Source organism: Tachypleus tridentatus, chromosome 13 (genome assembly GCF_004210375.1).
Source record: "Tachypleus tridentatus isolate NWPU-2018 chromosome 13, ASM421037v1, whole genome shotgun sequence".
NCBI lineage: Eukaryota > Metazoa > Arthropoda > Merostomata > Xiphosura > Limulidae > Tachypleus > Tachypleus tridentatus.
Genome location: NC_134837.1, coordinates 231,091,847 through 231,119,204, shown reverse-complemented (window position 1 = coordinate 231,119,204; position 27,358 = coordinate 231,091,847). Strand labels below are relative to the sequence as shown.

Here is a 27,358-nt window from a genome sequence, read left to right as displayed (position 1 = left end):
GCAGGAAGACAATATAGATATTATAAGGGAGTTAGAGGCTTTAAACACTGATTTATTTCATAATATAATAATGGAACTTTCAATTTCTGATAAAGAACAAGTAATTATAAATAAGTTATTTTTTATTTTTAGGGTGGGATAATGCTTCTCTATTTGTTCACTGAATTTCACGCCAAGCTAAGCTTGCACTAACTGAACTTCATTTTGAAGTGACAGGCTAAGGAAAGACAGCTAGTCAACGCTATCCACCACCGACCGATGAGCCATTCTTTACTAACGAGTAGTGAGATCGACTGTCACATTAGAACATTTTGTTAAATTTAAGCAAAGACAACAATTACATACAGTGCAAGTACCAGAATAATGTCGGTTTTATTTGCTCTATCAAACCCAAAAATTTAACAACAATAATAATTTTCCAACTAAATAAAATGACATTTAAAAAAAAATATTCATTAGTACATTCAATATATATTTTTTTCAAGATAATTTTATTTTCAACTGAAACAACTTACAAATTAGCTGGTTTAGTTATTATACTGTCGTCATCTATTGCAACAATAAAACACTATATTACACATTCAAAATACACGGAAATTATTATTAATTTTATTGTTATCCACGACTTCTTGGCGCAGTTAGATAGATAGCTTAAACTTTTACTAAAATGGACGTCGCACTGATAAACTTATTCAAAGAGAAATTGTATTCATGTTTTATGAAGTCAGCATTTATTTCATTAAGTTAATATTAACAATTTTGGATCGCGTCCCTTTTAAAATAAAAGTATAAAGTACAACAAATATATACTGTATTCATGTTTAATACGTGAATATTGTACAAACAAACAACATTGGGCTTACCGTAAGTTCTTAGTTACCAAATTAACTTATAAACTAAGATTATGAGACACAATATGGCACCCTACATCACAAACAAAAAACAACACTGCGGAATTATAAAACGTATTTAAACAATATCCAAAATTATTCATTTAGTGAAGAGCTTTTCCAATGATAATGATAGACATTATATAAAGTAAAAGCTCCATCACCTTCAGGTGAGAAACGAACAATACGCAATGGTGTGACATTAATATTTTTTCTGTACTTTACTTAATTGCTATGAAAATATAGAAAGTGTAGTCCTGAACGAAATACTTCTACACATATAGCACCAAACGACAGTTAGACATATAGAACAGGCTGAACACACACGCCCTCCACTGGTATTTAGATTATAGTCGGGCGGACACCCATCAACTGATGGAAATCATGTGCAGCATCAATATTGTAGCAACGCAAAATGAAAGGATTAACGAAGGACATTAGACATTTAGATTTGATTAAAAACGTTATTTATACGAATTATTGTTAAAACAATGAAAATGCATGATATACATCACAGAATAAGTTTAGTAATACCTTAATGTTAATTAAATATGAAATTTATTAAATCGAAACTTACGATATTATTAGATACAATATTAAGCTACAATACGACGTTACGCTACTGTACCAAAGCATCATTATGAACATATTTAATGTAATACTTTTTAGAAATGCATAACAAGGCAGTTGTTTTTATATAAAGTACTTAGCTTACTTTTAGATAAAAAAACAAAAAGTACTAGTATTTTAATACGATTTTATTTTCATTAAACAGTTTTCAGGCTTTTCTCAAGAGTTCTGATAAAAATAGTCGACTAATGAAAATGGAATTAACCAGCAAATGGTCATTCACGGTAAAATGATGTACATTTAATGACACCAACTTTAAAGCCTATTACTCAAAACTATGTTTTCATTTACCGAGTGAACCTTTATAAATTTGTCCTTTTAAAGGCAAAACGACACCTGGTGTCTAGTCGAAGGTACACGGGTATAAGTAAATAGATGCGTGTATACTTAATTATATGTAAAATAATTATTTCACTTACAAGAAAACAAGACGTTATGTTACAATATTAAAGTCAGAGAACTGTTTACTAACACGTTGTTCCACGAAATGTAAGGTCTAACTAATAAAATAGCTCTCACCAAGTTTTCGAAAATAATAGCATAACAGCACTGACAATTCCTCAAAAATCACAAAAAAAAACAAAAAAAAAACAGATACGATGTTTACAAAAGATAGTATTAGGCTATTCACTTTGAGAATAATGGTAGCAATAGTAATAACCGTGATGTAGTAAGAATATAACAAAATGATCATACTTTTCTCTAAACAGCTTGCATAATAATAACGTCCACCAGAGGGAGAAAATGTTTACTAGACACATAAAATGTCACTTTGTTAGAATTATAGCTCTCATCTTAGTGATAAAATCCGATAGTCGGGTCGGAACAATGTTTACATATAATTTACATATATCAGTTCATGTTTATTGTAAGGCTTGTGCCACAATGACAATGTAAACTTGTTCCCAGGCAAATGAAGAATATAAAAAGTATTACTACATTACTCTCTAGTTACAAACACGAAAGTCTGGAAACAAAAAAAGCATATCAGCTTCGGTATATTTATATTACAACTGCTGTATACAGTTAACACCAATCCAAACATCAGGATGGTTGTATTATATTAAAATAAAAGCCATCAACAATAAGCCTAAAAATGAAGCGTATATTTTTCATTAGTACTATAAATCCCTTATCCAAACATTTTTTGCTATTTCAGTAGCACCGTATATACTCTGTTTAAAACAAACAACAATAAAGAAACCAACATAGAAACCACCAAAAATCTATGAGCACTTAGGCAGATTTGCGAAGTGCTCAATAGATAGCGTTACTCAAATCAGCTTCTGTTTGGCGCACTCTGGACACAAGATGTCAGGACCATCGGTGATAAACCCTTTGCCTACCAATGATGTGTTGCACATAGCGCAAATGAAGCAATCATTATGCCAATTCCTGTCTTCAAAGGAAATAAAACGTGTGCCACCGATTCCTGCAAAAAAGTTTCAACAAACTGTGAGTACTTTTCACCAACAATTTTTCAATAACAGATTCAACACATTTCGTAAAATAAATGTGAAACCAGCATTAATCCTGTTGTTTTTTTTTTTTTACATCAAATGTAAGTACTCAAATATTTAGTCAGCTCAAAAGACAAAACAAAAACGTTTCTACGAATAAACGTACAAGAAACATCGTTAGTCTATTAAAATAAGTCAAAATAGATATCGTATTGACTACTACTGTCCAAATTCGGGTAAAAAAAATCAACAATTAAACAATGTGAAATTAACACAGAAAACGACTTCCAAATTAAATAGTTTTATAGTTACACATCTTCTCACCCTAGTACACACTTACACACACACACTACATGGCCAAAAGTATGTGGACACCCGACCATCATACCCATATGTGCTTGTTGAACATCTCATTCCAAAATCATGGGCATTAATATGTAGTTGGCCCTCCTTTGCTGCTATAACAGCCTCCACTCTTCTGGGAAGGCTTTTAACTAGGCATTGGAACATGGCTGCGGGGATTCAATCCTATTCAGCCACAAGAGCATTAGTGAGGTCGGGTGAGAATACCTGGCTCCTAGTCGGCGTTCCAATTTATGCCAAAGGTGTTCGATGGGATTGAAGTCAGGGATCTGTGCAGGTTAGTCAAGTTCTTCCATATCAACCTCGACAAACCATGTCTTTATGGGCCTCGCTTTTTGCACGGCGGCATTGTCATGCTGAAACAAACAAGGACCTTCCCCAAACTGTTGCCACAAAGTCGGAAGCACACAATTCTCTAGAATATCATTTCATGCTGTAGCAATAAGATTTCCCTTCACTGAAACTAAAAAGCTCAGCCTAAACCATGAACAACAGCCCCAAAACATTATTCCTCCTCCAAAAAACTTTACAATTCGCACTATACTCATGAAAGTGGTAATTCAACCGTTATACTTACATCAAATAAAAGTACCAGCACTTTAATTTCTGTTTATATTAACGTTTATTAGTGTGGCCTAGATAATTAATCGATTTATCAATACTATCTATTACACTATGTAACAAAATGTTTACTTTTCTTGTTCCTGGGCAAAAAATGTTACTTCCAAATTGCTTATGCCTGAAGTAAATGGAGAATACCTATTTTTCTCTCCAAACTTTGCTTCTGTGACCTGGGTAATGACATCTTCAAATTTACCCACTTTCCAGAATATTACAGGTAGATTCAGTGCTGAGTAGCTGCTAGAGAATTTTCTCGAACTTACAAGAATTTTCTAGAATATATATATGTAGGGGCTCACCACTTCAATTTAGTTCTAGCTGCTTAAGTAAACACAGACCTATCCAAGGAGGTTTTACCAAGTTTCCCTGTTATCTTTGCCTTTGGAAAAGCAGGGACTCCGCAACGAACTACAACAGGAACTACTGGCCACAACGGATCGAGTTCTCTGTGGAGAGGCACAATGTCAAGTGTGAGTCACTAGTGGACCTCCAGATGTTGTTCCCACCATTGCACATGAAATTGGGTCTTATGAAACAATTTGTCATAGCTCTTGATAAGGAGTCTGCAGCCTTCAAGTACCTTCGAAACTTCTTCCCTAAGTTGACTGAGGCAAAGATCAAAGCTGGTGTCTTCGTTGGACCACAAATAAAGAAGATCCTGGAGTGCACAAAATTCCCCAAGAAGCTCATTAGGAAGGAAAAAAGCTTGGGGCAGCTTTGTCGTAGTTGTTCGGGGCTTCTTGGCCAATCACATGGCCGAAAATTATGTGTAACTGGTTGAGGTTCTGGTAAAGATCTAAGGTAAAATGGGCTGCAGGATGTCCCTGAAATTCCATATCCTTGACGCACATCTTGATAAATTCAAGGAGAACATGGGAGCATACTCAGAGGAGCAAGGCGTGCGCTTCCACCAAAATATACTGGACTACGAACGCCGCTACCAAGGAGTGAAAAATGAAATCATGATGCGAGACTATATTTGGGGGGCTGATACGTGAGAGTGATTTACATTACAGTCGCAAATCTCAAAAAGCTACTCACTCTTAAACATTTTTGTTCATTTTTGTATAACTTTAGTATAAATACATGTAAATCTTGATTCATATGTTGTTTTATTCAGACCTTATGTAAATGAAAATGTGCAAATTTGCCCGTTTTTACATAGAAAATAGGTTAATTTCTAAATTTCTTTATCCAGGTCACAAAAGCAAAGTTTGAAGGAAATAATGGTCATTTTCTGTACTTTTACAACATAAGCAATTAAGAAATAACACATTATCAAGGAACAAAATGTGTTATATCGTGTTATTTTTAGCGCAATTTGTAAATATGGCAACACTTCCTTATACTGTAGCAAAGTCACGTATATGACATTCAATGATTCAAATAGCTAATATGCTATTGTTGTGCAGTTGTTTAAATCATTAATATAATTCAACAATTAATAACTAGTCTGCATGTAGATAGTACAGTACTTCACTATAATTGTTTTTTTTTTAAACATGCATATTTATGCTAATATAAGTCGAGGTCCCCATGCAGTTTTATAACGAAATGATAATTTTTTGACTTTTCCTTGGATGCTTGTAATTTTACACGAACAGCCACACAGCTGTTTAAGCTATATTTCACACAAACTTGCTTCCGAATTTAATCTCATAGCACAAATGTTTTACACATTTCTTGTGGAGGCATGACCACAGATCATGAGGATTGTGCTTTGCACAATGTGTTGGCTTTTGATCAAGCACATTAGAAACCTCCTTCTCAAACATCCGGGGTATGGGCCTGCAATTAGACCATGATTTACTTACCTCATAGCCTACTTAAAAGCTTCAAATCTATTGTTCAATAACTGTGCATAGTCGTTCAAACCATTTCTCAAGCGTTGCACCGTTATATGAGCGTATAAAAACAATGTTTAGCTCAACTGTTTCATCTTTCAACGAGCCGATTTTGAATACGAAGTTTATGGTTCAACACTTGTAATGTGAATTAAGTGCTAGATATTGACTGTGAGTCAAATTTCTTTTGACTAGAAACAACTGAACAGAAGTGGCAAAGAATATTCTAAATTTTCTGACAGGTCATTCGTTCTTCCCTCCATAACTCTTTCTGTTTCGTTTTTTGTTGCTCTTTGATGACGTCGCTATATTTAGACAATACTTCCTCTACTCTATTTACTATAATTTATAATAATATTACATTGAAATATGCCTCTGGTACTAATTTTAATAAAGTTATTATACATGTATTAATTATTGATACCACAAGAGGTTGTGCATTGCATTCTCACAGACTCTGTGAATAGCAAGTTTTACGAGTTTTGCTTGGACCGTCAGGTAGGTTTATTTGGGTCTGATAGTTGTATTAAGGATAACTGACGCTACCTGTTATAGGCTTGCTACATGATGTGCACCTCTTGGCAAACAATTCTCCAAAACAATCAGCACAGTAAGGTTTATCGTCCCTAGACGTGAAGCGTTGTCCTGCTAAAGAAGCGGAGCAGTTAGTGCAACTGAAACACTCTCGGTGCCAGGGTTCATTACGGTACGTTACACCACCACTCGTGATAATCTGAAAAATATAAAGACAAGAAAACAAATTATGATTAAATTTCAAATGCTCAAAAGTGGGCGCCTTGAAATGGCTTTTTGCATATTGTATGTAATGTCTATTCCTAAATCTGTCTTATAGAAGTCTCAATAAACCTTCTAAAATATTAATTACGCAAATTCGTAACAGACCAATTAATCTGCATAGTATCAATATATCCATCAAATGATAAACTCTCATTGATAAGGAATTAATTTATATTTATAACAATTTTGCTTCAGCTGTGCCAGTTGTGTCACTATTTTATGGCATTAAGATGACAACTAAAACGTAAGAAGCAGATTATATTACGTTACTTACTAAACATACCTGACTACACTTAATACAGCGCGTGGCAAATTTCTCTTCGTAGCATCCTGTGCAGTAAATATCGTTGTCCCGGGGGATAAAACTTTTAGTTCCGATGGGGTTTTTGCACATGCAACAACAGAAACATTTTTCATGCCACTGTCGACCCTTATATTCCATTTTCTTTGTTCCTAGAAGAAAGAGAAAAATAAACCTATGATCTTTCATTTTTCTACTCTTGTTTATCACATGACCTATGGCTTTACGTACCTTAAAGAGTTATCATTAAAATACATCTCTAATCTTTCATTTATCTACTTTTGATTACGACATGACCCCTGAACTTACATACCTTAAAATTATTATTAAAATACACCTGTGATCTTTCCTCTCTCCACTCTTGATTACCATATGACCCATGACCTTACATACCTTAAAATTATCATTAAAATACATCTCTGATCTTTCATCTATCTACTTTTGATTACCACATGACCACTGAACTTACATACCTTAAAAATTATTATTAAAATACACCTGTGATCTTTCCTCTGTCCACTCTTGATTACCACATGACCCATGGCCTTATGTACTTTAAAAGTTATGGTTTTTATTTTAACTTTTGTTTAAACTTCAAGTATGTTTGCTTTGGTAATACATATAAAGAAATTACAAAAGTATGAGTAACATTAACTACATAATACGTTTTTTATTTGTATAAAACATTATTAGACAAAATACAAGTAAAACTAAGTTGTATAATGCACTAATTTTTGTATTTTTTTTAACAGAAGAGTGTCTTTGTTCTTATCCATTGGAACGAGTTTTCATTAAATGACTTCTATTCTTACCATTTTAACAACTCTCCACCATACAGCCTCTAACTGTTCCATTTCCAAAATTTTTAACTTCAACCACATCGCACTTCCCTTATCTCTCTTAAATATTTTTATTGATTATGTGACCTATGATTTATAGTCTTCTAATAAACGACCCTTGTTTCAAATACATGACCTTTTTCATACCTTTTTTTTTATGACCTTACCTGCCCTAAAGACTTCACCACATCCGTCACATCTCGTAGCAAAAGCTGCATCATAACAGCTCCCGCAGTACACTTTATCAGCCTTGGATCCAAAGGGTTTGTCAACCAAGGAAACTTTACACTTGCTACAAAGGAAACAGGATTCATGCCAATGTTTCTCCTTGTACGACAAGTCCTGGAAGGTTTTAATACTTAGTTTATAGTGTACTGATGTTTTACAATTACACTAATTTGAAATATTTCAAAACTGGTTTGAGAAACACTATATTTTGTTCTTGTTTGGAAAAAAAAAAACTTGCAATAATAGTAGGTTTATTTCAAGATCTGAAACATTTAGCTATTGAAATCTATGTAGCAACAAAACACTTAATTACAGGAGAAATTTAACATTGGCTTTTTTTGTTTGTATTACTGGTCGCTGAGAATCTGCAATGTGATGACAGTGAAGAATCATGTCTTACCCTTTTTGTTATTCATACTAAAGGTGAAAAAGAGGATAGATAATTGTTAAATTTTTCTGTATCAAGTATTGTAAAGAATGTTTACATAAAACGTATTTATTATGAGATACTTAACGTACAGTTGTTGTTTTATAATCGTTCACTAGATAACTGTATGTAATATTGAAATTAAACCGTACCTTGGAGTCTATTCCGATAATTTTATTACATTGATCGCACGTGTTGGCATAAACCTGCTCATAGCAGCGGACACAGAAAGGGTGTTCGTCTCTCAGAACGTAACGCTGTCCGGTGAGGGATTCGTCACACTGCCAGCAGCAGAAGTGTCCGGAATGCCAGTCTTTGGACATCGCTTTCGTGTATTCTCCAGAAAAGATAAGCTAGATTAGGTAAGATACAGTTTATGTCATAGAGCAATGACTATATGTTTTAAAAACTAGTAAAAAAACAACCCTTATTTGAGAACCAGAATACGTTGTTTCTCATTGCTGTTTGTTTTTAAATTCTATCCTGCTTTTCGAACTAAATACACAAATGAATAATTTCTAAGATTTATAATAACTTTTTAGTTCCTGCATAAAAATACTATTTTCAACATGTTTGTATCCTGGAGAAACAACATTCGCAGGCAAAATGTAATATTTATTTTAAAGCCAAGTAATTTGAACAAGAGATACAATAGTAACAAAAATATTTGATATTTTTCCCCCAATATGCTTACGAGTTTTCCCAATTACTCGTCGTAGGGGATCTAAAATTTTCAGCATTCGACAGCTATTCGCATCTTTCGTCTTTAAGCCCGTTTAAAATAGATTATTTTTTTTATGAGTTTCAGTTGTTACTTCGTCAGCTGAACTTCATTAGGTGTTGTGACCAATATAGCTTTAATTCGTCAACGTTTGGATACTTATCCATAAGTAAATATTTTAAAGAAAACGTTCCTACGCCATATTCTTTTTTTACAACATATTGCGGAAGATATCTCTTTTAGTACATCAATGTGTGTATTTAAAGTTGTACTCAGCCACTCTTGGTAACTCTAATGGGTTTTAAAACCAGCTCGCTTATACGTAGATCCATAGCTAATCACGACGTTTACAACATTGTCATGGGCTTACCAGAGGCTATTAACAATCCCATTAGCATGTAATCACCTAGCGACGTGTTCTTCCTGTTCTTGTAGCGCGTGCTGAAGGCCTTCTTCCGGTGTCTGACGTCAGGCGACCTTTTGCACGCTTTCTAAACAGTATAGGTGTGGTGCTCTGACTGTGAAAAGCAGTTCATCGGAATAATGTTTAAAATGTCACCGCAAAATCATTCAATTTATTTTAGTCTTTTACTATTAATAATATAATTTCATTTAATTTGCCTGGTTCATAATTGGCTGTTTAAAGCACGCCAGGTAGACCGCATCAGCACTGCCCTAATTTTTCCTTTCATAGGGAGATCACTAAGATATTATGGAGCGACCTACTTTATATGTATGGCTGACTACTCAGGCTTAACTGTTCATAAAACATGGTTCTAGTGAAAGAGAAAATAACATCAATAACGTCATCTAGCTCCCATCAAGTCTTTTTAACAAGGTACCTCGATATAACACTAACAAGCAAAACCCTTATACAAACAAGAAAGCGAACTCTTCACACATTCATTGCTTCACTGGTTATCTCATCTAGACGTCATTTGGAAGAAGAAAAAAAAGACGTAAAAGTTTTCTGATGTTAGTAGTTTTAATTATTTAAGTTTCCATTGTACATAAAAATAAACTGAAATTACTTTATGTTTAAGCTCCAGCGTCAGCTCCATGGGTGCTGAAGCACCTCCCCTCAATTTTACTAATGCTGCTGAGCACCTTGAAGATGTGAAGATGTTCAATAAAATGAAACAAAACACGAAACATATATGTTGGTTCTAGATTTTTGTATAATAAAATTTCAATTGAATAAAAATGGATCATCATATACCTATTAAAATAAATCACCTTCCACATGGGTGAACGTTTGAAAACAAAAGATATTTAGTGAACAAAGTGCTCAGTCACACTTATATGAAATACAAATTAACCAATTGAACACTGAATTTCACATATCAGTGAATATAAAGTTCTAGTATGCTTAACATTATTTAATAAAACTTGCATTTTTTGTAGACTTTTGTTTTATCTAGACAGATTAAAATTTGTTCGGGGGGTTTCTCGATGACGTATATGAACTAAACAATTAAGAGTTGGTTTAGCTATTGAGACAAGGTCTCCTGGATAATAAACACACACACATAATATGATTTGTACAATGGATTAGATGTTTTATATATTGCTTCCTCTTATTCGCCTTTGTACCATACAGGTATTCTGGGCACTTCTGGGACGTCTTGTACAAACCTGTGAATGTTCGACAATACCAGTAGCATTTATTTCGTTGGCTTTGAAAAGTGTAAAAAATTTCTTTCACTTTTAAGAAATAATATTTTAACATATTGCAAAATTTTCGTTTATTCTTAAATGTTGTAATCCTCCTCCATATAGTAACGATTCATAAAGAGATGCACTGATAGTCACTAACTAAAAACAAACAATCTGAAATAATCGTCCCACTTTAAAGGGTGGGGAAACGAATAAAATAAGTGGTTTTAAGATCAATCTGGGGAATATTTGATCAGTTTTGATCACACGTTGGGTGGTTTTAAGATCAATCTGGGGGAATATTTGATCAGTTTTGATCACACGTTGGTAAGATGAAAAATTATATTTACAGACAAACAAACTACTTTATAGTACAGATTTCTTAACGTTGTAATCTATAGGAATGGTGCTTTGTGCTCATTAGCTGTTTTCATAACATTTCTATATTGTGTATCAGCTAAAAAGGAAAACAAAACGGTTGTAACGTTTTATTAGATTAAGTGTGACATAACACAGCATAATGTCGATAAGGTATTATGTCACGTTGTTCATCAGAATGTCAATAAAACGTTACTTGTACGCTTCTAATTTTGAAATTTCAGATTTATAAACCTTGCGTTAATGATCCTACACGATATATTCTGATTGCCTACCCGTGCCATCTAAAACATGCCTGTGTTCATTCAAGTCTTAGGGTTAGTAATACATCATCACCTCATTCTTGTCTTCGAAAGACGGCCCATCCGCAGAGATCACAGTCTCGTCAGTTTCTACCTCATACGTCAGTCTGGGCCTTCGTTTCGTCTTCTTGGCCTTTCGAGCATCGCCAGTCACGCTGAAATGTTCATCCATGTTGGTGAGCTGACGGGTTTGGGTTCAAATGGCTTGTCTAGCGTGAGGGTGATTTAACCAAACCATCCGGGCCGTTCTTACTCCCTTTCACAAACGGTAGGGTACCCTCTTTTTTTTCTGACGTCACGACCATAAGGTTTCATACTCAGAGGGTGTACTTATCTAACATCATTTAAGTTTCCCAAAGGCAGACTAGAATAACCATGTAGTACCGAGTGCAAAACGTTGGTATTTTGGCCAGTGGACTTTCGTCTGCAGATGTAATTTTGGTGACCTTAAAAGGAAACAGACGAAAACTGGAAGAAACCGGGAATTTACGACATCTCTTCGGCTTTTTCGACCTAATCTGTTCCATCAGCACGGAACATCGCAATCAAAACAAGACTGAAACCGCGTTCCCCAGGGAACATGCAAACAGCTGTACAGTTATTTAAAATCTGCAGATCATCTTTAACTCTCGCGTGTAGAAAGGCGGATGAGAAAAAGATGTGGCTAGTTAAATATACCACTGACTTTCACGATGTAGACAAGGTTTAGAAAAGTCTGTTCTTAAAGTAATATCAATAACGAATTGACTTTTAAAGTAAGTTATAGGTTTTAACCTTACATCGATTATTTCCAAAGGAATATGCGAATTCAGTGATTTGTAAATAAAGTTGTGCAAGATAGGTTTGACATCAATTTCTTGATCTGACTCAATGTAAACTAAGAACAAACTGATTGTGCTGTAGTTAAGGTAGTTTAAATATGTTAGGTTGCAGAGACTATTTATTAAGTAGCCAGGAATGAATGAGATACGTTGTAGTTAGAGTTAATTAAACAGCCAGGAATGAAAGAAATGTGTTTTGGCTAGAGTTAAATAAACAGCCAGGAATGAATAAAATGTGTTTTAGCTAGAGTTAATTAAACACCCAGGATTAGAATCAGTAGGGTAAGTTATATTAATTGAATAATCTGGAAGGTATCAGGTAGGTTACAATCATGGAAATTAGTTTTTAGAGTAAAGCTACACGTTAAATTAGTTGCTGTATCCACCGCAAGGAATCAAATATTGGATTTTAGCGTCATACGTCCGCTGTCCCATGGAGAACTCGCTTAATGGAGAAGCCGAAGTTTTGACTCTTGCTTATATGCCGTCGTCACTGGCATGATAAAAAAGGGTTAAAAGTTAGGATCATCGTAAAAAGCATCACTCATATGGCTCTCTTGTGGGTCGGTGGCAAGTCTACGGATATAGTGCAGATAATCCGTTGTGAAGTCAAGCAGCAATAAAACAATACCAACATTCAGTCATAAGAATAAGCTTTCACTGAAATAATCGCAAAAGTTTCTTATTATTTCTTACAGTTAAGTGTAACCCAGTGGAGTGGAGAATACATTTATTTGTTGTGTGGGCTTTCGCAGCGTCAAGAAAACCATATACATTTATTTAATCCAAAATAAAGATTACTAATGAAAGATGATATTTTCCCTCCCCAGTGCCACCTAGTGCAGACTTTCATTATCCCTTTTTAGTAGAAGAAAGTAACTCCTTAAAGTCTTGGTTAATCTGAAATAGATGACGTCACTGTCCATAACTATCATGTTACTACTCATGTGTGACATGCTCTTTATCTGAAACGAAAAGCTAGAGTAAAAATACTGATTAAATAGTCATACCGAAAACTCAGTGAAACGGAATCCGGCATTTGTTCTATTTGTTTAGGCTGTCATATACATCAGCGGTGAAGCAGGACATAGAGAAAGTAATCTCTGTAGCGATAACCAAACTGTCAGTAGAAAAGTAATACATGTGCACATTACATTTTGAAATATAACACTAGACAAACTGTACTGTTGTAAAAGCTTCAAAACCTAAACGTAACTGAAGCGATTTTTTATGTCTCTGCACATTGTTTCGAACAAAATAAAACGTTTTTTATTGTTTTGAAGCGTATTTGGTTGTTAGCATGTTTCAACGTTTTAACCACTTATATGTGATTGCTAATGTCACTCAAAAATAAAATTGGTGTAAACCAACGGAGCCATAGACTCAACTGTGTTTTAAGATACAAAGTTTAATGTTTATAAACAACGGGGAGTGAGGATTCAAAGAACGTTTTAAATCTGGCCTAAATACCAATTTAGTGACGTCCCCTCCCGAAGATGTAGTCGCTCAGTTCGTCTGAATCAGCTACAATGTAAGTACTATATAACAAAAGTTGAGCGAACCTATTAGGTTACAGCAAAGAGCCGTTTAGTTGTTAAGTTACTTCTGGCACAGGCGTTAAGACTTTATAAGAGGCGTGTATATCTATATCATGAGAAGCAAGCTTTTGGCAATAAGGCACTCACATTATGAGAAGTAAGTAGGATCACATACGTATATTTCAGAGGAGGGTGTAACAATCCTTACCGGTAGACTTGACAAGAAATCAAACTGTAAAAGTTTCAAAACGTTTTACGAAGATTCGCTTGAATCTATAAATATTTCGAATTTTATAAAAATGAATTATAAGACTTTTCAAAATTGACTATAGTTTTTGACACACTGTATACAGTTTGATTTGGAATTATGTTTTTGAGACAGCAGATAAACCGACCCACAGAACCCATAGACATTTAAACACACCGTGCAAAACAAAAATAGTTCGCGTTTATCAGGCATCTAATGGTCCATCATGTGATATAAAATGGAAATGACTGATTGTTCACAGTATACTTTATGTGGTGGTCTCACCCACACTTGTTTTAATCTTCGTTTTGTAGTGAATCATTAAGCTTAAATTGCCATGCATATAAACCACGGTTAAACCTCACAGATAACGTTTCATATTTCATGTATGTAGGGAGCCATGGGATAAATGGAGGCTAGTCAATCACAGCAGGCTTTTGGAAATTGGCCGCAAGCATCCTTAAATGTCGTTGGAACTATCTTAAAACCAACGATACAGTTGTTAAACACCTGGATAAAGCAGACTTTCAGATACAACACGACGGCAACCTTACAATTGTGGATCGCAGCACTTAGACTACTTGCTGTAATTCAGTCTTATTACCAATCATATTTTACCCAATAGCCAGATAACAGTCTTATTTGGAGAAAACCTGGAACCAGAACTAATAACATTTGTCAACAGAAACACAAGGTAAATGATGTGGTAGAAGTATTGTATTATCAGGAACGAACATTAGTGGTTGTAATGACCTCCAAATCCCGCACGATGGCACCACTCACATTATAAGGAATATCCTATGACCATTTATACTGTCATATGCTGGTACAATTCCCATTCATTTCAATTTAATGGGTGAGTGTTAGAACTCCCATCGTGTTAAGTTGGTTGATATATTCCTTGAAAAATAAGAGACTGACTGAAGAGAGTGGATCCACCGGACTTCAGTTCCATCAAGCATATACAAAATCCTTTTCGAATGTTGGTCGCAACGTATTAATTAATGAAAACTTACTTACTAGAGTAATCTGATGACCAATTAGTTGAATTACAGATTACATGACATTCCATCGAATGCTAGTTTTTATTGAAACTTTGGTGAGGGGCGATTGGTATTATTTTTATGATTAAATTTTGCATTGCAATAGCTAAAATATTATACATTCAATTTCTTTCTTTTCTTTGAGCAGGACATGTCTAAAGTTTTGTACTCATATTTTGTACTTTACATTAACCTCACAATTCTTGGTACTTGTAATTAACAGTTGTTGTTGCTATAATTAGACAAAATATTTTAAAACTAACTGCGACCTAGCTATGTATCTTATTTCATGCAAGTAAAACGACATTTTGCGATAACGCCAGCATTCAACGGTTACATTTCAGTTTGAAAGATTCAACAGCATACAACTCTTTTTAAATCTAAATCTATCAATACAGCTGCCTATAATAGACCTGACTCGTGCCAGTAAAGTTTATTCCTAGCTCTTGGTGATTACAAGCTTGTGTTTATGTTCACTTTGCCAACGATGGGCGGCAGTCAGATCGAATTGAGGTTTGCGACTGTTTGCTTATCTGAGTTTAAAATAGAAACAGCTGAAAAATAAAATTAAGGGGAAACTAGCCCACTCCTTTTCTGAGCACTTAATAGTAAGTAAGAAAGTTAGAAAGTCTGAGATTATATGAACATGGCGATAAATGGGGAAGACTTCCATTAGGATTTGTTGGCTATAAATATCGCAGGGTGACCCACAAGCACTTACTTATTTTTCAGTAAAAGTCAATGACGCAAAATACATATCAACTAGATGATTATTCTCACGACTGCTTTAGTTCGGCCAAAGTCCCTGGTTTCACATTACTAGTTTGACTCCAATAACGTTATTCAGTTTGCAGTACAGGTCATGAACACAAACGGTTATTGAAAACGAAAACCAGGACTTTCTGAACATCTGCATCAAACTTGATTAGAGCTATCCTCGTTCTAATAGTGCATGATCATATCTATACTGGTTTGTACCAAATTAAGGTAAAAGTACTGCCGATGCTAAAAGGTCTCGTTTTACACTTTATATCAATGTATGGTTGTTTTCTTTACTTTTTTGTTTGAGGATCTGTACAGTGAATATTCATCCACTTCGTCTGATGTGCTGTAAGAAGTTTATTTGTTTACATGGAGGTAAAATCAAGCCACTTCTTGATAATAGAAAGAGTGTATATCTTTCAAATCGGTTTCAGACATCACGCATTTCATCCTTGTGTAAGAATACAATCCACAGACGTATTTTATATATTTTTTATATATTTTATATTTATGCATGTATTAGTACAGCCTGAACACTTCTGATTTCTAAAATCAGAAAAAAAAGATATTTAAGAAAAACTGATTCATGATGTTAGAAAAACACGTAGGTTCAAGTAATCTTGATAGAAATAAATAAAAATTTCATAACCCAAACACTTTCGAAAGACGGGCCTTTCTTTATCGGGGGCAAACTGATATTTCCTCACTCACAACAGTTAGACACTAAATTTGAAATATTATAACATTTTTTCTCTGGACAGTATACATAAAATAAAGATTTTGCTAGAGACGAGTTCTTAGTTTTTTCACTGTTTTTAAGTGTTTGAAACTTTTTCTTGAGACTGGAATGATACAGGTTTTATTAAAAATGAAAGTAGAAACTACTAGAAAACTATGCAACAATTATTATAGGTTTTCCTCTTACTGAAGAAACAAAGCAAGAAATGTTAAGTAACTAAAAAGTCATAACACATATGAGAAACGTAATTCAATAATTGCAAATCAGATGAATATCTCTTCTATTACCCCGCACAAACAGCCTTATATATTATAATACACATTTTGTTTGTTTGTTGTTAAACACACAGCTACACAATGGATTGTACCCCTTACGGGTATCGGAATACGATTTTTGGTGTTACGAGTCTTCTGACTTACGCGAGGGTGTGTGTGTGTGTGTTTATACCACAACAGAATAACCACTTAGAAAGTTTATTATGCGTGGATAACACAAGTTTACATAGAATATCTCTAGTAAACCACATTATAACATTTCTAAGAAAGAATTATATGCTTACAGCTATAACAAGACACATTAGAATAGTAATTCTACGATCATACGCTAATAGGAAACCCAAGGCTGTTTTTGTTTATTAAAAGTAAAACTCAGTTATAAACACTGTATAAGCTAAATACTTTAATGTTTTTCGCTTGAATGACCACCAAGATAAAAACTAAGATTTTTTTTCATGGGCGTAATTTTGCCCTTTAAAAAAATAACTTCTTTCTGCGCGTAAAAAGGTGTGTAAACGATACGTCACTTTTCTGATCAAACAGAATTAAGAAATTTATTTTAACTCTTTTAGTCTTGACATGCTTTTATAGTTAAGAGAGAGATTAAAATAACCACGAAACATCTAGTTTTAATCAGATCTCTTCCTCTCCACAATCAAACTTACTTTATAACTTTTAAGAATTGTTTATTTTAAATGTTGATTTTTCCACATAATTTACACTACACAAAGAAACGGTTAACCCTAAAGCTTGTGAACATACTGACGTGTTTATGTAATTTACTTTTTATTTTATGATGGTGGATATACGTTTCATAGAAGAAGAATATGCTTTATCTTCCTAATTTTTGACAGATTTACAAGTTTATGAAGATGTAAACATGAAACTGGAACAAACATCTACATTTTACAATATTTTATTGTACTAAACACTGAGCTGTAAAGCACATATTAGACTTTTCTAAAACAATAATAAACACGAGTAAAACTTCGTAAAGCAAATAAACAATTGAATTTCACACTATTTCATGGAATTAGGTCAATAAAATTAAGTGTTGATGAGAACACAGACTGAATGAGATTGGCTGTATGTATGTGACTATCTTATGTGCCACATATAAAGGCATTGTGCTGTAATAAAACACACAATATTTTACTTGTTCTTTTTCATCGATCTATTTACTTCCGCAAGTGATATGGCCCGGCATGGTCAAGCGTGTTAAGGCGTACGACTCGTAATCTGAGGGTCGCGGGTTCGCATCCCCGTCGCGCCAAACATGCTCGCCCTTTCAACCATGGGGGCGTTATAATGTGACGGTCAATCCCACTATTCGTTGGTAAAAGAGTAGCCCAAGAGTTGGCGGTGATTACTTGCTGTCTTCCCTCTAGTCTTACACTGCTAAATTAGGGACGGCTAGCTCAGATAGCCCTCGAGTAGCTTTGTGCGAAATTAAAAAAACAAACAAAAAACAATCAAATCTGCAATTGATCTAATCCATAATAAATGATAATGGATTTCATTTTATTTCTTGAAAAACATTGGAAAAGAATAAGCTTGTCTGATAGAAGCTGGGAATGAAAGTACAAGTGATACCAAAATATCAGAAAACACCAAATTCTGCAGGCTACGTGTTTTCTAGATAAGCTGGGCTAGGCGGAACAGTGGCTTGTTTGAGAATTTCGCGCTAAGATACACGAGGGCTATCTGCACTAGTCGTCCCTAATTCAGCAGTGAAAGATTAGAGGGAAGGCATCCACACCCACCGCCAGCTCTTTTACTAATAAATAGTGGAACTGACCGGAACATTATAACGTTCCCACGGTTGAAAGGGCGAGCATGTTTAATGTGACCGGGATTCGAACCCGTGACCTTCAGGTTACGAGTCAAGCGCTCTAACCACCTGGCCATGCCGGACATAGAACAGTGGTGAAGAGTTGTGTTGTTGTCCGTTTTGTCACATAAAAAAAAAAAATCCCGAGATACAATTAGTACTGGGGTAGCCAGAACATCAAGTTGTGTGAGATGTGTATTTTATATACAGGTTGGACTGTTCTTATATGTTATTGTCTTTCGTTATGTCGCCTTTTAAAGATTAACTGGTACATCAGTAAGCGTTCCACTATCTTTTCCTGCCATCTTTTTCATGTTATTATAATGCTCCTTTGGTATTTCTGTCTGCCATCTTTGTTACAGTGGTTAGAGCTATCCGTAATATTTTCTTGAGTTTTCTAAGTGAATGTGTTGCAAATATTTTCTCCTCAGTGCGGATTCTTATTTATTTTGTTGTTTTACCCTAAATCACAACTCGAGTATACTCAAATGATTAAAAAACTTACATTCAACTTAAGCACTACAGAGGAGATGTTGATTATAGAAATTTAAAACGATTCGGTTAGCGGATTATTTATTTTTCTTTTTGTAGTGTCACATTATTAACTTTATCTTCTTCAAAACAGTCAACAAACTGGTCAAGAAAAGGCAGACACACAAACACTTCCTATCGATATAGCCTCAAGTTAGGGTGTGTAGATTTTGTAGTCTGTTAGTGAGTGCCCACACAGACAGTGATGTCACGTGCAACCTACACCTACGTCATATACCTACACATCAGCACTACACCCACAAAACGTGCCTGACTTACTGGAAGCAGTGAAATGTGCAGAAAACTATCTACAGACACATTTCGTTTGTTCAGGCTCGTTCAATTATTCTTTAAGTTTTTATTTCTGTTTGAATTCCTTATTTAAACTGTACATTAAAAGGAAAGTTAATTTTGGTATAAGTTTCATTTCAATCCCAACTCACCTTATATAACTTTAATTTCTTTTTCCTACACATAAGAAAACACTGTCTTAAGACGCCATATCAATTTATTTTGTTCTTTCTTTGAACATACAATAATTTCTCTGCATGATACCGTCTCTAATTTTGAACTGGTAGACTCTAGAATTGTCGATAGCAAACTACAAAGGATTGTAAATACACAAGAACATCGAAACATGCATAAAAAACATAAAAAAATAACACGAACATTCAAGACGCACGCATACAGAATCAAGAAGTAAACATAACGTAAAGAAAAAACACCTTTGTTGCCAGCACCTAAACCTAAAGAAATCATTAATACAAACGAACAATGAACAACATACACATATACACAGGCAGCACGTGCACATACTCAAAGTCACGACACACACAACACGTAAACGCTATAACACAACAAAATGACACTGACACAATAAGTAAAACAACAGTAGCAACTGAAATAATTTTATATGAATTCTTAACACAATACTGAAACCCCCAAAAGTAAAATCACTGTATCACACTTTCAAACATCGCAGAATACAACTACACAACTAACATAATTACACAAACAAATACATTGTCAGACAACATAAACGGACATTGCCCTGAGAAGGAACATAGCAACAGTAATTAACAGAACATCTAACAGAACTTATCAGTTTCCCAGTGAGACAGCGGTGAATCTTCGGATTCACAATGATAAAATCAGGGTTCGATTCCACTCGGCGGACACAGCAGTCAGCCCGATGTGATTTTGATATAAGAAAACACACACGTGTTTAGTGAGCACATCAGCTCACGAAAAATCAAAGAAATGATTTTCAACAAACAACAACAGTTCAGGAAGAAGAAATAGGTTTAGTTAGTACCTGACCCTTCTTGACCTAAACCCCGATGCTGACCGAAGTACTCACTGCAAACTCTTCGCATTCTACTATTTTATCGAATATTAGGATTTAACTGTCACTCTTATAGCATACTCATTGCTCTAAAGTGAAACCTCTGATTCACAGTCTGAGTATATAAACCACAAGGCCACACCTGTTCCTCCACGAACAATGAAGGATAAGAATTATCACTCAGATGCGTTCAGAACCGGAAGAGCTTTAGCACCTCTCGTGTTAAATATTTGATTTATATAGCAACTATAAATTATATTATTATATTAATTTTCTGGAAAGGCATGTCCCCAGACCCCCGCCCCCTAAACTGAGCTGCTAAAAGCGGTTCATTGTACTTTCAATGTCATTGTAAAACTTGCATGTCTACCCAAGTTCTACTGTTTTGCGATTTCTTCCTACATTACTGTTATTTATAATATAGGAAATAATAAGTGGTTATTCGTTGTATAAAAACAGATTGTAATGCGGCGTCATTCTTGAAACCATTACAGAATCTTCACAACTGTAAATATGTTAAATAATATCAACAAGTAAACTAACCAAAGAGAATCGGATATCTGTTTAACGTCAACCATTCCATCTATTTTTAGTCGAAGCGCCACCTGTTTGTATTCCAAAGAGCCGTCTATCTTGATTGGAAGTTTCAAAAAACCATAAAATTGAAGTGCTATTTACCTTAATATCAACTGTTTCATCTATCTTTAATCGACACGCCACCTGTTTGTGTGCCAAAACACCCTCTATCTTGAGTGGAAGGTTCAAAAAGTGTTAAAGTCAAAGTGCTATTTCCATTAATGTAGAAAAGACATACATATGTGTAAGTTCTGAGGTGTCTTATATTTATACTGACCTATTCTACATTTAAGTATAATTCGTTTTACTGTTGAAAAGTAATTTCAGTGTCGCATGATTGAATCTTAAGGTTCTATAAAGATGCAATCTGATGTTCACTCATACAGTAGAACATTTTACACTTTTGCCTCTTTTAATAAAGTAAAACGGTCTGAAAATACAGAAATTATCATGTGTGAGAGAAGATTTCTTTATGAGGGACCACGAATGTGATATCATCGTAAGAAATATATGCTGAAAGTCAACCATATGAAAAAAACAAAGAGTAGGGCTATTAGGTTTCGTAACAGGAGATTTCAGTAAACATTACCATAATATTAAAACAGAAGTTCGGCGTTAAACTAGTAATCGAGTATTAGAATTACTACTGTAACAAGAAACAAAATGTCGGGAGTGCAGAGAATCAGGTAGTGTGGTATGAACACGTGACATGCTGGATGTTAGTCACGTGACACTACAGGCTTCCAGATTGACGGTCTGTAGGGTGGGTTAGAGAATCATGTAGTAGGGGATAAATACTGAAACATCCTAGATATTAGTCATGTGACACTACTTTCCTGTAGGTTAAATACAATGTGTATAGAGTTGTGTGGGTTACAGTAGGCGTTCTCAGACTGGTGGCCGCAAGAAAGTTTCAAGGGGTCGTAGCAACTACAAAAAATGAACAATGTTGTTTGGTACTCAGTATCTATAAATTTCTTGGGAAGGGACCTTTATCAGAATGCGGAATGTTTTGGAAACGTCTGGGTTAGAGAACCAAGTAGATAAGATTACTGAAACACTTCAAATCTCCAGATTCAATATATATAGTATGAGTTAGATAATCAGGTGGAACATGGATACTGAAACATCCTGGATGTTAGCCACGTGACACTAGAGACTTCAGGTTTAGGTATATATGGTGTGGGTTAGTGAACCAGACGGTAAAACATGAAACATTCTGTATTTCAGTTACATTACACTACAGACCTTTAGACTGAATATGTGTAGTGTTGCATAGGTTAGAAAATCAGGCAGTACGACATAACTATTCAAAAGTCTTTGAAGTTAGTCATGTCCCATCAAATATCTCAGTGTTAAAGATGTAGTGAGGGTTAAAAAATCAATTGGTGGGATATGAATATTGGAAACTTTTGGGGTTTTGTTACATGACATAAATGCGTGGAAAGTACAGTGGATTAGATCATAACTATCGCAAAATATCTCTGAAGCATTCTAGGTATTAAACACGTAACACAAGAGTGTTTTATTTTATAATTCTTATTACTACACTTGTAGAAAGTATAGTACAAAGGAATCGTGAAGTTGCACGTGACCTGAAACACTGTAGGCGTTAGTCGCGAGGCACAAACGTTCGGAACAACTTTATTAAGGATAAGAATTGGGTAGCAAGACATGACTTCTGGAATATCCCAAGTTGTCATATGATATAAGTGGTTCTGTTTGAGAGAATACCAGTAGTAGACCTGCTTAAACTCGAGTTAAATCACGCGAGATTAAAAACTACAAAATACAGACGGATTTAGACAGATAGATTATTGAACAAGCCGTGGTAAGTCACGTGACACAAAAGAATCTTCGTTTAACATAGAAGAGATTAATCACTATCAAATTATCGTTAAAATAAAGCATATAATGATGAAAATAAACTTCTGTTTAGTATAATAATCAGCTATGTATGATGCAAAAAACTTAAAGGGTTAATTATATGGCAGATAGACACGTTCAGTACAGAAGTCAACTGTGTTTAATTCGAAGTTCTTCTAATGGGGAAAAGCTACCATATAATTTCGGTTACCATATCTCATATAGAATCTGTCAGTCAAAACAAACTCCAATACTACAATAGGATAGGTTGAAATTAACCATCACTATGAAAACAGTCTCAAAAGCACTGGATAAGTTGAGTTGAATGTATGCCGCTAACTTTTTATTTAATATAGCTCATACGACCCTCATTTGTGACGTTCACTATCTCAATTTATTGTTCAAAGTAACATTTTCTTAACTGTGCTCGATTTCTGTATAGTATAACAACAAACACTGATCTAAACTACGAAAGGCAAAATTTCTCCCTGTCTGTTCATTCACCCACCCATGGAAAATACATTTCCTTATAGTTAAAAAGGTACGATCAATAGGCTTACCTGTGTCGTTATTTTCTTGAGGTAATAGATACCTGAATCGTCAGCTGTATGGAAAACTTGCACACAACAACAATGACCTACTTAGCGCAGTCTTAGAGTATACCTGTTTTCTAGATATAACAATACTATACCAGGCAGCACGTGTCCCACCCAAACTCAAATGACTGCCGTATAAATATTCCAAGCATTTAACTGGCCTCAAGTTATACGCGCGTTTTAGTTGTTGTTTTTCTGCCCTGCCTACAAGTGAGAAAAATCGCGGCGCGCACGTGCTTCGTATCCACGAGAAGTTAGCGCTCGAAGATAACACTGTCCGGACATAAAGTGGGCTCAACAGTCGCTTCACCGCACGACGCAAGTACTATCATTAAGGCGCCCCCTATACATAGCAAAATCTGTTTTGATATTTTTCATATACTGTGTAGACCATTTGTGAAGAAAATGAGTAAATTACGCAAGACATACAACACATATTCTAAACGTTTATAATTTAAAACGCGTTTTTGTTTCAAATATTATAATAATAATATTTGCATAAAAGACTGATTTCACTGACTTTTACTGCCACATTTACTAGTTAAACAGCTCTCACAGTGCCATATATATTTTTATATGCATAATAAATACACAAAAATCAATTTTATAATATTCCATTACTTATCTAAAACATGAAGTCAGTAAACTTTGAAAATTTAAAGGGGAATACTCTTTCTTCATGGTTGTACAGAATTCTAATTCATATGGTAGTATTTTAAAGGATGACATATGCATATCCATGACATTGAACGTTTGGCTTGGTTTGGATTTCTCGCAAAGCTACTTTAGGGTTATCTACATTGGTCGACCCTAACTCGGTACTGATAGACTAGAGGGTAGTTACTCAATACAGTCCACCCGCTAACAATTGGGTTACTTTTTTACAGCGAACAGTGGGATTACTTGCTACATTGTAACGTACTGACGAAGTGAAGACGCTTGATGACTGAAGACAGTGAAAGAGCTAAATTACTAGCATAATCTTAGCCCACAAAAACTGATTTAACGCTGTTCTGGATTAACGGAGTTTTATAATCTATATAAACAAGATTGGCGAGTTTAATTTTGCTGTGAATTAAAGGATTATCGTATTTATTGCTAAGAAAGATAATGGATTCGAATTAGAATATCATGGACTCTAATATCAAGATTGATTTATTAAGTACTCAGTTAGAACTCCATAAATTAAAACAAATATTATAACAAGTTTATAAAATAAAATAAACTATTCAGAAAAGTTTTTTTTTTTCGTTCTTTCTACAGAAAGACTACCATTAAATAAGTTTACAATATGATGAAGTGATTTCTTATTTCGGAATCCAGTCCTTTCAAGGTTTGATTATATGTTTTTGGCACATATAGACTTTAATTACAGTTATTTCACACAACTTTCAGCCTGTTTAGGATGTTTCATCTTTTATTTAAATACTTGATCAGGAAATAATAGGAACATATGAACACAAAGTGTTTGTTTTTTGAATTTTCACGCGAAGCTATTCGAAAGCTACCAGCACGCACTCGAAGTGAAACTTCCCAATAACAAAGCAGCTTATATACAATTAACCGAATATGCTCATCGAATAAGTATAGTAATTCTAATGCTAAATTACTTGTAACAAACAGCGCTGATTTAGTTTTAAAGTGGCATCGTTCGTGAAATGTCTGATTAATAATATAGAGAATTTCTAAACTTTCTAGCAGTTCCAAAGCAAATGTTTAATGTTTGTCAGTGACGGAACAATTTATAAAATTTGCAACTTAACAAAAGTTCCATTTAAGTGATAAAGAATGATATGCACAGAAGCCTAATCAAAATATCTTCGTCTTTATTAATATAAATTTAAGGATAGACGCATAGATACTAGTATAATGTACACTATATAGAAGCGTAAATCAGAGCAATTGTTGCTGCAAGGTTAGAAGATTGAACGAAGTCTCAATTTATTTTCAAACAATAAAATTATTACAACCAATAATCAGAATTAGCCTAAGTTACTATATGTTTCTGCTATATGAAGAGCGAATGGGGATACAATTTGATAAATAAGAAAATACGTCAGTCAAGTGGATTCCTTAAGTAACCAACGTAAGAAAAACTACAACTTCGAGGTTACATGTGGGTTTTGTGGAGGCAGACTGTCTTCAGACCGACGCCTAATCTTTATAGTCTAGTCAGTTTTTACTCTACAATTGAGCCACAATATCACCGCAGAGTTTCAGCTTGGTAACCACCTACGTTCAGGCGTATTGCAAGTAGTAGAGCAAAATTGCTTCACGTAATTATTTTTATACAAGAATTTTTGTATGCATTTTTTTCTCTTAAGAAAAGTTTTATTTCGGTTTTTTAGCCGCAAAATAGCAGCTCTTAGAGTGTTTATAGGTTGTTGTTTTTTCTTTCCAAGTACAAACTTTCACCTCACAGCTCCATCTCTTGAGTAATTTTAAATTTAATTACAGCCGCGGCTACTGAGGATTCTGTCTTGTTTTTCAAGTACAAACTTTTAGCTCGTGGCTCTGTTATTTCTTGACCAACTTGAAGTGTAATTACAGTTTTAGACTCAAGATGTAAAACTCATTTTATTGATATATTTTACCACGCCCAAGGTCTCGTAGATTATTCTAATCCTGTCTAATATAATTTCACTTTCAGGGTAGGTAGTTAGAGATCCTGATGAGTAATAAAATCGAATCGGGTATACGCTGACCCCAATACTTGATATTGCTGGCAAACAAAAATGTAGTTAATAAAAATGGAAAGAAAAAAAATAACGTCTTATACTTTAATTTACTCTAACTCTTCCCAATATAATTTCAAGTGCCACGGCTGTTGAAAGTTTCTTCTTGTTCTAAGGCCCTCCAGTGACACAGCTGTACGTCCGTGGGGGACAGAGCACAGACAGCTCATCGCGTAGTTTTATGCTTTTTCCAAACAAAGAAACAAAAACGTATTGTAGTTTTTTTCAGCAAATAGGCTATGCAAGGCTTTCCTGTTGCACTCGAAATTTAGAATATACAGTCTCAGTTATCTTATTACCAAAATTAGAACATACAGTTTTAGTTACCTTATTACCAAATTTAGAACGTACAGTCTCAGTTACCTTATTACTAAATTTAGAACTACAGTCTCAGTTACCTTATTACCAAATTTAGAACTACAGTCTCAGTTACCTTATTACCAAATTCAGAACATACAGTCTCAGTTACCTTATTACCAAATTCAGAACATACAGTCTCAGTTACCTTATTACCAAATTTTGGGATGTTAGGCGCTTCGAAAGGCTTATCACACAAATACACAGTTGAAGAGAAATATTATATTAAATATTATACTTCAGAGGTGATTAAGGCTGGATTGTAATTTTGAAAATTGGGGTTCGGTTAGAATGTTGAGGAAATAGCTCCGGGCTACAGCTGAGATCTTGTGTCCTATGTTGTTACAGAGTCTAGTGTGGGATGGACCTGGCTGGTCACTTAACAGAACAAATGTATGAACAGGCCTTTAAAAAAACTGAAGTGCAATAATTTGTTGTAGTAGTAGCACGAAGTGTGGAAAGAGGAAATCACGCGTTAGTACTTAATTATTATTTATTTATAATATTAAAGGCTTCCTGTGTGTACATCGGGTAATCTAGCTAGTTGTTTAAATATATTTTTGTTTTGATGTAATTGCATACAAAACAATAAAAGCACACTAAACTTTTTTTTACATTCATTCACACACACACAAGAG

The 27,358-nt window shown here is 34.5% G+C and overlaps 1 protein-coding gene across 9 annotated transcripts in view; it reads right to left on the bottom strand.

The window, feature by feature from the left end:
• Positions 1 to 353: 353 nt before the first annotated feature.
• Positions 354 to 27,358, bottom strand: part of LOC143236985 (four and a half LIM domains protein 2-like) — a 124,171-nt gene continuing 97,166 nt past the window's right edge. For 5 of the 9 annotated variants that reach the window (XM_076475736.1, XM_076475744.1, XM_076475741.1 and 2 more), the window contains 5 exons: positions 8,554 to 8,754; positions 7,914 to 8,088; positions 6,881 to 7,059; positions 6,355 to 6,541; positions 354 to 2,952 (listed from right to left, as the gene is read on the bottom strand). In XM_076475736.1, the coding sequence (XP_076331851.1) occupies positions 2,795 to 2,952; positions 6,355 to 6,541; positions 6,881 to 7,059; positions 7,914 to 8,088; positions 8,554 to 8,754 (900 nt within the window). In that variant the 3' untranslated portion in view covers positions 354 to 2,794. The remainder of the gene's footprint in view (positions 2,953 to 6,354; positions 6,542 to 6,880; positions 7,060 to 7,913; positions 8,089 to 8,553; positions 8,755 to 27,358) is intronic. The other 4 variants (XM_076475737.1, XM_076475742.1, XM_076475739.1 and 1 more) reach the window with 1 other exon arrangement.